The 12,889-nt window shown below is 46.2% G+C and overlaps 1 protein-coding gene across 2 annotated transcripts in view; it reads left to right on the plus strand.

Annotated features, from left to right (window-relative positions):
* The window catches only part of LOC135370841 (uncharacterized), a 170,610-nt gene that overhangs the window by 66,570 nt on the left and 91,151 nt on the right, over window positions 1-12,889 (plus strand). For both annotated transcript variants that reach the window (XM_064604719.1, XM_064604727.1), the window contains exon 5: window positions 7,036-7,082. In XM_064604719.1, the coding sequence (XP_064460789.1) occupies window positions 7,036-7,082 (47 nt within the window). The remainder of the gene's footprint in view (window positions 1-7,035; window positions 7,083-12,889) is intronic.

Here is a 12,889-nt window from a genome sequence, read left to right on the forward strand (position 1 = left end):
TGAGTGGCTCCTGGGGATCACGTGGTTTGGGCGCCCGCCATTTTCCCTGGACCATTGCGTAAACGGCAGCTTCCGGCGGATGCCTACAAGGTCACAAGGTCTCTGGTCGCGTCTGAGGTCTGAAGCACTACGTTTCTCTTCGTTGCAGGCGCTCGGATAACTCGCTATCATGTACAACTTTTTCTGTGTGAATTGCTTGCTACACTTGCTCTGGCAGGTATGACATGTAAGCTGTACTTTTTCGTCTAATTTAATAGTCTTCTGCTCGGCGGCCGTTTACAACAGGAAACACAAGTACCTATCTCCGTGGCTATGATGACTTAGCTGACGACATACGTGGGCCTCTAGCGATTCGCCGCAACTGTGTATTGGTTGTATCGCCGTCACCAATGGAAAGTGTCTGGTGCTTGCCTGGCGTTGCAATTATATTTACGTGTTGGCATCTGACAACAAAGCAAGTGCGTTGTGAAGTGCGACTGTGATATTTGGAAGCTGACCCCCTTTGTTGCTCGATTTGTTTGTACGAATTATTAATGCAAAAGACTGCATGGGCTAATGTTTTGTTTTACCTTGTTTCAAAGCGTGTTCACCATTGCCATTACTATTATTATTCGAAGCATCTTCGCGCTTTCAAGCGACTCTGATTTACTCTGGATTGCATGGTCTACAGACGCGACGGGCTGGCCGTATTCTCCCGCGTCAAAGGACTTATTGTTTGCCAAATGTCCCACGCAAGAATTTGTGATTTATGAGGTATTCAGTGTTGAGCACGTCGTAAGTATGACCAGCTAGCATTAACAACAACCATGCCTACAGAAACTCAAATGCTGCGTATTCTGTAAGAGTATTCTGCAAGTTTAACACAATTATTGTTCAACCAGATTTACAATACAATGTAATAAATTCTTAATGAATCCCGAGACTGAGGGACACAAACTAACCACACCAGCTCTCCTGCTTCATTACTACTTTTTACTATGGTGTTGCATAAGCTTGTGGTCACCAATCACTTGCTAAGTCACCAGTAGTGGTACCTGGAAAGAGGCAAAAGCCCCAGTAGTCCCATAACATGGCCTACATTTTGCAACTCAAAAAAAGGGAAATAATTGGTACTTTTTCAAATAAGCTAATTCTTGGGCTTCTGGCGGAAATCTGCCTTCTTCGTAAAAGAACTGTCCAATATGTCACCTGGACAGAGAGTCCTCATCTGTGCAGGCTCCACCGAGGATTTGGACCCACTTGTATGCATGTCAGGGACAAGGGCACCAGACTCAAACAGCGGAAATGTCGGCATTGAGCTCAGATAGTATGGTAACTAAAATACAGAAGACCTAATAACTGAAACACCTACACATGCGCATGACATCCGACACATGCATAATTCTTATGCATATGCAAGCACAGGATGTATTCTTTTTTACACTGGCACACAACACATCTAACAACTGTATTGGCACCAATGTTGTCAGCAAATAAGGGTTGAAGTCGCTGCGCAGGCTTTACAGGATGCCCGGAGCAGACTGAACTGGGTTGAACACAGCAGTACGTCATTGATAGGGTAGAGGTTGGTAAGGTTATTTTTCGTATTGTAAAACAAAGGACAGAGTGGTAGCAGGAACACGATCTCCTGATTTGTAATAGGTATATGAGAAATTAAAATTACGCAGTTTTTGCCTGACGCCACTTTCCCATGTAACACCCTGAGAGGTCCTGTTTGAGAAAGTCGCCTCCAGCTACGCGCACTCGGAAAGGTCAAAGGGCCATTTTGATTAACTGTGGCATTTAATATCTTCCTTCATAAAAACGATATAAAAGATGTCCTAAGCTAATTTTGTAGTACCTATATGTGGAATTAAGATTACGGAGCTTGAGCCCCATAACTCTTTCCCCTGTAGCACGCTGAGAGGTCCCGTTTGACAAAATCGCCTCCGACACGCGCACTCAAAAACGTCATATGGACATTTTCATCAACTGAGGCGGTTAATGTCTTGCGACATAAAAAGGATATCTAAAACGTCCTAGGCTGTTTTTGCAATATGGATATGTGAAAATAAGTTTACGGAGTCGGAGCCCCTTACCCCTTTCCCCTGTAGCGCCCTGATGGGTCCCGTATTACCAAATCGCTTCCGACATTAAAACGATATAAATAATATCCTAAGCTTAGTTTGTAATACGTATTTGACATTAAGATTACGGAGTTTGAGCCCTATACCTCTTTCCCTTGTACGTATCACCCTGAGGGGTCCCTGTTGAGAAAGTCGCCTCCGACACGCGCACTCGCAAGGGTCAAGTGGCCATATTCATCAAATGCGGCGCTTCCGACATAAAAACGGTATCAAAAATGTCATGATTTTGTAATACGTATATGTGAAATTGAGATTGTCACTCACTCTCTCACTCACTCACTCTGACTCTCTCTCTCTCTTCCTTAATTGCACATGTACGTATTACAAAATCAGCTTAAGACTTTTTTGATATCGTTTTCTATCTATGACAATGACGCATAGATAGGGTGGCATCCGTGCGACGTTGCAGATATACATCCGTCAGCTTATTAAGGCAGTAGGGGCCCCATTCTCGTCAAAGTAATCGACCACGATTACTCTGTGTCCCGCCTCTCGTTGGTCGTGACGTGAAGAAGGCGTGAAAAACAGAAATGAATGTCATGCGCCATCAACCGTTAGTCGAACTCCTGATCCTGCAATCTTCGTGATAAATTCGATAAAGCCTGAACAGTGCAGGATTGGCTATCTATTCGTTGAGGGCCCGTGACATTCATCTCTCTTCTTCGCTTCTCATCTAACGACCAGTGACAGGCGAGACACAAGTAATCGGTGCCGATTATTGCAGGGAGAGAGCGCAACGCGTGAGCTGCTTTGTAGTAGAATTAAGGCTGCACAGGATAGCGAAGATGACTCTACAATGCTCCTGCTGTCATCGAATACGGACAACTTTCGGTGATCCTCGTCACCCTACTGTACACCGGAGAGCAGGCAAACACCTGCCGCTTCTTGACAACGGGTCAGCATCGTTGCCACAGAAACGTAAAGCTCGTAGTGTAAAGTTGATTGCGATCCGGTTGACCTGGGATGTATTTGATATTCAGGTTAGGTCAAGTCCATGGCACTTAATCGGGTCGGTGAGAGTACAGGAGAACAAGCTAGGTAGAGAGACGAGCTGCGATATCACTTAATTCGTGACATTATTATTAAATTGCCGAACTGTTTTTATATTCCTCAAACCATAACGTTTTCTTACACGCAAGGGTAGCTTATGTTCTGATACACGATGGACAATGAGGGCTGCGAACGGTTTTCCAGTTTTTGACACAACATACACTCTTCCTAGGAATGCAACCAAAATGAGCCCACTCAGAGTATAGATGTCCGTGAGAATTAACTGCATGACATCGCATATTCTTTGCGATACCATCCGAATACCCAAATAGCGCTAATACAACCACTGGTCTCCTAAAAATTTGACCATATGCTGTACGTACATTGGGGATGCTACGATCCCTTTATAGCAGAGCCGAAAAGGAGAAACTCTATGCGCTGATGAAACGACACGTTCATAGCCGTTTATTCCAAAAATATAAAAAGTAAACGACGAAAAACATATCTCTGACACACAGCTTCGTCACCAAAAAGAGAACAAAACATTTCTAACATCCTCCCCCGCAATGGGTGCTCCCATTGTTTTAACTGATTTCTAAAGGAAATAGGTGCTGAACTGCACGCCTAACTGGTTCCCCCTGAGGGCGCTGAAGCAAGCCCGACCGCACACGTCCGTCCCTTCCGGAAAACGTCTTCTCCACACGACATATTTTCCATGCGCTTCGTGGTGCTTTATCTTCTTTTAGTAAGACCAGATCGTCGGCCTGATGAGCACTAGATGCTGAAGAGCGTTGTCAGTGCGCATTTCTCACTTCATGTAGGTATTCGTGTTGCCATCTCCGCCAGAACCGGTCCAACAGAATCTCACGATACCGCAATGTTCTTTGTAACCGACGTCGTTCCGAGGAAGAGAAGTCAGTTGCAGGAGAGTTGGGTGGCAACCTTGTGAGCCGTATCCCGACAAGAAAATGGGAAGTTGTAAGAGGCTCTGACTCGTTTATCTCTGAGTAAGTGTAAGTGATAGGTCCGGAATTAATTGTCGCTTCAACCTGAGTTAAAAGAGTAGTAAGTTCATATAGGATTAGAGTGCTTCTTCGGAGAGCCTTCCACAGAGCCGTCTTTACAGATCGCACCATCCGCTCCCAGAAGCCGCCCAACCACCCCTTTCTACTATGAACTTCTAGTGCAGGTGGGTCTGGGACAAGTAGTTTACTGCCTCTTCACTCCGTAGTGAAGTCCATAACCTCTTGAGGTCTTTTGATGCCCGTTTAAATGTGAGGGCGTTGTCTCAGTATATCGTATGGAACACTCCCCTTCTTGTTATAAATCTCCGAAACGCCAATAAAAAAGTGGGAGTAGTTAAGTCGGTGACGATATCCAAATCAACTGCCCTCGTTACCACACGAGTGGACAGGACTATGTAGGCCTTGCTGTCGCTTGATACGCCTTTGCAGTACAGAGGTACTGCGAAATCTATGCCCACCACAACAAAAGGATGGCCCTTTGCCACCCTGTCCTTTGGAAGTGGCGCGGGGGGTTCCTCTGCTGGCTTCGCTCGCCATCTTCGACATGCCATGCACTTAGGAAACACGTTATTTACAACTTGTCTCCCTTTAATAATGTAATAAGCAGCTGGACCAGTGTGTCGCGCACACCTGAACGAAGGACGCGTTTATGTTCCTGCAGGAGTTGTTTCTTCGTCAAGCCATGTGTTTCGGCATTATAATTGTTGTTTTTTTTGCCGTATTTCTGTTGCTCTCTTGCAGTCTTCCACGTAGGCGTAGGTTGCCGTTGCTGTTCATATAGGGAGCTAAATTATACAGGGGCGATGCCTCGCAAATTTTACCGGCATATCTTGAGATGGGAAACCTCTTCCGGGAAGCTTTCAGGCTGAACTTGTAGAATCCAGTAATTCCCCGCCTTGTTCGGCTCTGTTGTAGAGAGAGGTCCCTGTCGCTTTGCTTCCGTACGTCTGCAGTTCACTGCAAATCGCTTGATTCATGCTGTTAGCCGAAGTACTCTTACCAGAGTGTTGAAGTCCCTGATGTGGAACAACGGTGGTGCAACTGCCTCAGGTGCCGCGAGATATAGTGTAGTACTCCTTTGATCTCTCCCTCGACTGCGTCTGTGGAAGGTTCTGGAGCTCTCGGTTCGGGTACTGGCCATGTTTCGCTGCTAGAAGATAACCATTTGGGCCCTCGCCACCAGAATTCGTCGATGATCAGTCGTTCCGGTTGCGCCCCACGCCTTATAAGATCTGTGGGGTTGTCATGTCCAGGACAGAAGCGCCATCTTGAAGGGTCACAAAGAGTCTGAATTTCTGTCACCCGGTTCGCTACAAAAGGTTTCCAAAGACTGGCGTTTCCTTTTGTCCAACGGAGAACGATATTGGAATCGCTTCAGAATCACGTGACCTCCTCTTCCAGGTGAAGCGCCCGAACCACGTACGTTGCCAATCGTGCCCCCGATAGCGCACCTTGGCGCTCTAATCGCGGTAGCGTAACGCGCTTCAATGGGGCGACTCTCGATTTGGCCGCTACTATCTTCACGGCTATGTTGTCGTCGCTGCTTTCGGTACGGAGGTATACGACGGCTCCGTTGGCACGAATGCTTGCATCACAGAAGCAGTGTACGGACAACATTGATGTCGGTTCATCGGGCATCAGAGCCCTCGGTACGCATATTTTGAATATGTCAGGCACCGCATTGATCCACCGTGACCATTCGACAGCAATTTCATCCGGCAAGGGATCATCCCACCTGACGCCTTGCTCCCACGCTTGCTGGAAGATGTTTGCCTTGATAGTGAACGGAGCAAGCAAGCTGAATGGCTCAAATATCCTCGCAGTTGCTTGCAGCAATGGCCGTTTTGTATCTCTCGTCAGTAGCAAAAATGCCTCAAGAGACTCCGCAGAAACCTGAAGAGTATCTTCCGTCGTGTTCCAACAGAGTCCAATAACTTTAACCGATTCTTGCTGGTTGGCCGCACGAAGTGGGTCTTCCTTGCTATCTTTGAATACTTCCTGCAGTTATGATGAATTCGTTGTCCACTTCCTTAAGTTCATCCCAGCCGCCGTTAGTATCTCGTTTGCCTCGTTGAAGAGACGTTCGGCTTCAGGTGGTGTAACCACACTCGTCACAAGGTCGTCCACATAGAAGCTTTCACCGAGTACCTGTGTTAGAGAAGGGTACCATGTGGACATGCTTTCAAAGTGGAAACTAAGCGTCGCTGCCATAAGAAAGCGGCTCGATGCTGCTCCGAAAGGGAATCTAGTCATCCTCCAAACTTCGATTCCTGGCAGTGGTTCGTTGCGCTTGGGTCGTGTATCATGCCACAGGAATCTGAATGCATCACGGTGAGTTTCGTCCAAACAAATTTGAAGAAATGCTTTCTCGATGTCAGCAGCGAGTGCTATACTGCTTTTCCGGAACCTGATAAGCATAGCCAGCAACTTCCATGACTGCTAGCAGGTCAAGTTTCGCTTGAAGCACACCTCTGCAGTCCGATGAAGCCGGTCTTTCCAGCGGTTGCCGTATCTCATCCATGAGCTTCGTAGCTTCCGTTCGTATCGTTCCGTGTTTCCGTTTCAGTCGGTCCATGTCTGGATATCTCTCTGTCAACTCCCTGACTTTCTCGTTGATCGGTCGTTAACGTTAACCCTTCCGGGGTTTCGGCACCAAAAATAATATAGCAGAGTCGAAAAGGAGAAACTCGATGCGCTGATGGAACGACACAAAAACATAAAAGGTAAAAGACGAAAAAACATATCTCTCACACACAACTTCGTCCTTTTTCTCACAACCCTCACTTCTTTGACATCCCCTAGAGAGTCACCAAAATGAGAGCAAAAGGTTTCTAACACCCTTGCTGAAACATGTGGTATCTTACTTTCCAACTGACGAGTGTTCTGTTTTACAGGGCTGAACACTACAGTACCGTGCCCAGCTGCGCTTGATTATCTGACTGTAAGTATTGACTTACCAGATTGGAACAAGTGTCATTCGCCGAATAACCATCCATTTAAAGGGGCCATAAACAGGTACAGAAGGTGCACATTTCTTTGTGTTATATTATTGAAACTTATGCAGTGAAAACTCCTTGCAATTACTAACGCTCAAAAACAAAAGGCGCTTGCATACGGATGAGATATTCACTGCACTCTTTCGCATTTTAGCTCCGCCCCGCGCTCTAACTTTACGTCATTTTGACGTAGCGCTTTCCTCACCAATTATGATCGAGTGTTCAGCGTATTATTTTATTTCAAATGCGGAATTGGACTAGATAAACGTGAATCCTCTTCTATTCAAAATCTAAACAGTTGCAGCCTCAAACTGAAAAAGAAATGCGTTTAATTTAGGTATCATACGCGCACTACGTTTTCTGGGCAGTAGCACGCAGCACACCACGAGCGCGAATGAATATCCGGGACTACAGTTCCGGAATCTTAGGTAGGTGCGCGACGGAACATCTTCGTCATCTTCGAATGGTTCCGACAACTGGGTTGCCGTACTTTGGTTTGAGCCACACGGGATCGCGTCACCAGCTCGCGTGGTACAGTGGATAGCGTGCTGGCCATGTCACGTCGTGACTGGGAGGAACCCGGGTTCGAATCGCGTCATGTAATAGCAGCCCAACTGTTGACGTTTGCGCCAGCCGGAGATGTTGAAGATGTCATGACGTTGAATTTCGGAACCACGGAGCGCAAAACGTCGTTTCATACAAACAAACTGAGCGCTCCGACTCACAGCTGATAACGAAGTATGTTTATTGGCTGGTGATTTGAAACGTCATGTGCGCAGCTCGGCCCTCCGATTGGACGGCAAAACGCTACGTAGCCATGTGACGTATGCGTGGTGGAGAGAGGCTCGCTGGTTACTCATCTTTGAAAGCAGTTATATGGGGTCAATGAGCTGGCAAGAGCCGAACGAAATGTATATTTGGGTATTATGATCTGCGTTGTTTCGTGGGGTATCATTATTTCAGAAATGTTTGGTGGCCTGTTTACGGCCCCTTTAAACTAGAGGGAAGGTAACAGTGCATACAGAATGGATGCCTAAAAAATGAAATTACAGGCTCTCTTGAAAGCCACGAAACTTTTGTTTCGTAGTTTTGAAAAAAAAAAAAAATAGCACACAGAGAAGGATATGCTTGTACGAAAGGAACCTCTAGCTAGTTAACTAGCATGTTTTAGAGATTATGAACTCGCAAAATATGCGAGCGATAGGCGCGCTCCCTGGTGCAAGGAAAAGAAGAAACCCCACACTCTCATCCTTTCAATCATTGGTCGGGTCATCTGGGATAGAGTCCTCGTCACTCGTTGGAGGACTCGGCCAGCAAGTTCGGACGAAAGCATTGCAAAAGGGCCAGGGTGGCTTCAATGTCTACAGGTCCCATGGAAGCCGGCGATGTCCCTTCCTGTTGAAGCAGTCGGGTCTGGTTTAGAGATCTAGCCCTATGGGTGGCGGTGTGAATCTCTAGAATCCCACAGATATAGCAGAGGCGCGCCAATTCTTTTGGTGTGTAAGATGCGGTGTCTACTCGGCGGGATGTCTCCCCTCGAGGGTGAGACCACGGAAAGGCTCGACTACGGAGTCCCAGGGGGTTCCCCGCAATAGAGGGGAGCGATCTCCCCATCGCCCCGTTGAAACGAAGCTGACTGTAACCACAGTAATGGTGCCGGAAAACACAGTCCATGTTGCCAAATGGTGAACCGTGTTGAAGAACCGCGGGAGGAAGAGGCTGCTTGCTGCAGCGGGCGGCCCGGGTTACGTCCACGGGTTCCGTCAGGTGGAATAGGCCTTTCGGGTCGCCTTCCACACATCCTGCTAAGGAAAGAAGGGTAAAGACGTTACCTCAAGCACTTGCGTTTGCGAAGGTTATAGCGTGTAGCCCCGGAAACCACGCCGTGGGCAATAGTTCCTTTGGCGTCGGAGGATCGCCGACCGGCCTTAGATGGACGTGAGGGAGAGCAGCCTTGGGATGCTGGATATGGGTCCGCCTCCCACCTGCCGTTGTCCGAGATGCGCTGGCTAAAGTCCTTGAGGTCTTGTACGTGGATGGAGACCGCTTCGTCTTTAACACTGCGACGCTTGAGTCTGTAAGTGACCGGTGTTAGCTGCGCGTTTACTCGGTAAAGAACGTCCCACCGATCAGCGAGGGATGCAGCAAAGCCTTTCGCTGCATCGCTAAGGGGATGTGTTCGTCTTTAAACCAGGTATCCTGCGCGGTAAGTTCCTTGCGGTCGACCATTGTTCTACTGCAGAGACTTCTCCAGTCTTGCGACCTCAAGACTCACTCGTGCCAGACGAATGGCAGTATAAATCCCATCGCGAAGATCATTAGTACACTTTGCGTACGAACAACAGGGCTGTGCGTGCCGTGTTCGCAATGTGGGGGAACACAATTTGCCGTCCGAAATTCAAATAAGCCGGGATATGTCGTGCTGACATATTTTCCGTCGTATGTGAGGCAAAGCCAAGCTCTGTAAGACTGTCTTGCTAATGTTTATGCCGTTCGGTAAAATATACCAACATCATTTTGATGTTGCGATTATGTTCGATTATGACGCGCTCAGTTATGACGCGCTGAGTTATGTTCGCCTGAGGGTGATAAGGGAACGTCCTTACCTGACGCATGCTCAACGCAGTGCAGCTATTGACAAACACTATACTTCTGGAGTATGAGGCGTTATCGGTGATGAGCTGGTCCAAGAATCCCCCAAAAAAAGAAGAAAAAAAACAGGGAAGGATAATGGACGTATTTTTGTTACCGTTGCCATTGTCGTTACTGCTGTACTTTCGTTTCCGTTATCCGTTTGTGATACCAGCTTTCATAATTTAGCTAATTTCGTTTCCATTACGTTTCCTTGACTGTTTCGCAGACTTGTGCCCGTTACCAAAAAAAGGAACTAAATAGCGTTACCCGTTACTTCAGAAAAAGTAACTAAATACGTTACTCGTTACCAACATACAAAAGTAACAGTTCCCGTTACTCACAGGTAACGAGTTACTTTTACGTTACAGCTGCATATTTAAATGAGCCAACAAACATGCCGTCACATGCCTTCAACTCTTTATTAATGAGGGATTACACTTCCGAAAAAGCTGATACTCGAAATTTGTCGTCCGTCCTTCGTGTTCCGTGTCCCTCGGCCCCTTAACTTCCTAACTGATAGTCTATATCAGTTTGCCTTGACCTTCTCTCTTTTTCCGAAGTGGGGGTGATCGGAAAATCTGAAAACACAAGAAAAAAAAAACACCGGTTTTCGTGCCACCGATCACTAACGGTTCCCCAAAACAGACGAGGGGCTGCGTCATAATTAGGGCACTCAGAAGCTTAGCAAAGACAAGAAAAGGGTAGAGGTCGAAACGAGTTTTTTGTAGCGATAGCACAATTGGTGCCGATTCTTGGGAAGGAGTGATGGTCGGAGATTACGAAAACAAGAGAAAAGACAACAACACATCCAGAGAGGGACTGCAATAATACGTGGTCGTGGGTAACGGAGGTCAAATCTGCACGCATTGCGCCACACGGAGTGCCGAAATGTGCTCCCCCGCGCAGAAGAAAAGTAACGAGTAACGTCAGTAACGAGTTACCAATTTTTGTAACTGATTCCGTTACTATTACAATTTTTTTAAAAAAGTAACTGAATCGTTACTTCGTTACCAATAAAAGTAACCGAGTTAGGCACAACTCTGTGCTTCCGGTAGTGGAACGGCTGTTACACAGCTGCGGCGGGGGACAGCCCGTCCAGCTCTGTCAACACCCTGTTTTGTCCAAGTGCTGCTTCGGTGCCACACGTACACATTACACAAGCAATTGTACGTCGTTGGGATGCGCACATCTTGCAAGATCTTTAAAGAAGTGTAAGGACATGTCTTCAGTCAGTCTTCTGTCTTCAGTCACTCTGACTCCAGCAACCCAAGATGGGCTAACTTTCATCCAATGTCGCATTCGTAGTGGGACGCTCAGAGTAGCAAACAATGCTGGCATAGCCACGGTGAAATGAAGAAAGTAAACAAAAAAAATGGTATGCCGTCATCCTAGTGCTATGGTGGAGTAGAGTGCGTGGAGTATATGTTGTGTAAGTCTCATGTCTTCGTGTCATGTAGGTAGCTATAATGACACGAGTAGGTAAGCCAGTGATGCATCCTCGATATCCAATATTGCGCTTTGTTTCCATGCTCTCGTGTAGTGTTTAGAGCATTACAGGGAATGGGGTCATCAAACTACAAAAATAAAATGAAAAGTCACTGTTTTTTTACTGTTTCCGTTTCCATCGAACAATAGGTGGCTGTGGCCTCGGAAAAAAAAAAGCTACAACAAAGTAGCTTGAGGGCATCCGGGGGCCGCTCTGACACTAGGTCTGACACTAGGGAGCACTATAATTAAGGCGCAGAAGTACAGTAAAGATAAATGCACAAGAATCTAACACACAATAGCCTATGCTACATGTTCTCATTACTTTCTGTAATAGGTAGAAATATGACACAGGAAAATAGTGAAAAGAAAAATGATAAAATAAAAGCACTCAATACAGCTCACTAAGTAAAGGAAAAATCATGCAAAATTTACTGCAGTACCCATACACTTTCTGTAGTAAATAGAAACAGGAGAACAGTGAAAAGAAAAAAAAATATAAAATAGAAGTACTCAATACAGCTCACTAAGTAAAAGAAAAATCACACAACATTTACTACAATTTTTTATAATCAAATTTAAGAATTAATTTAATTTATTTATTTAATTAGGAATTTAATTATATAAAAAAATACAATGACATCGTAACTGTTTACGCTTGCATGTTTTCAACCCGGTATAGCCGGAGACGCCTGTTAGTGATGTTTCTGAACTCCTGGTTTACAAAGATTTCCTCATGCTTGTTTAGGAGGAACGGCATCTGGTGGCGTAGCACATGTGACCCATATTGTGTTCGGCAACGCGGTACCTTCCAGGTTTCCCTGGCACGGGTTTGAAGGGCCTTACTATTTTTCTTCAGTTGTGACATAGCGTATAGCTGACGAAGAAGTTGATCGTCAGAGAGTTTTAGCAGGATAATGGTCCTTTAACTGATGCGATGTCTAGTCGTCGTAACAGCGGCTCTGAGTGTGCAAGGAAGGTTTTATTGGAAATAGCACGTACCGCCTTCTTTTGAATTCTAGACTATATATCCTTATTAGTTTTGGCTGTGGTTAGTTGAAACGTCATCGCACAACAGTAATATCCATTACCAGACTTCAATACCGGATGATAATTTTTGCTTCTGTTTCTGTTTCCGGTAATGGAGGACAGTGGTATACGTTTCCTTCATCGTTACCATCTCCAATTTCGGTAATATACCGTTTCTGTTTGCGTTACCGTTACCCTTCGCTGAAAAAAAAAAAAAAACGCACAGCAGTCTGCCCCAGATCCGAGCTGACACCAGCTTCCGCAGCGGGTAAAGCTCAACCAACTTTGGGAAGTGATCTGTAACAACTAACATATACTGGGTACCGCTGGGACTTCTGAAATAAGGACCCATTAAGGGCAACCTCCATGGAGCGAATTTTTGCAACGAAGTTCGCGCGGCAGACTGCCACGCGCGTTCCGCCGCCAGTTGTTCGCCGGCATCAGCTCCATGGAGCGAAAAACCAGCGGACGGCGTCGGGAAGTCATGCTGTGATGTCACTGTTGCCAGGGTATAAGGTGAAAGCTTAATGAAATCAGTTGCTCGAAAAAGTGCATTTAATGTCACAAATTTTGCAACTAAATCCAACAACTGTCTGAAAAGATG

Source organism: Ornithodoros turicata, chromosome 1 (genome assembly GCF_037126465.1).
Source record: "Ornithodoros turicata isolate Travis chromosome 1, ASM3712646v1, whole genome shotgun sequence".
Classification (NCBI taxonomy): domain Eukaryota; kingdom Metazoa; phylum Arthropoda; class Arachnida; order Ixodida; family Argasidae; genus Ornithodoros; species Ornithodoros turicata.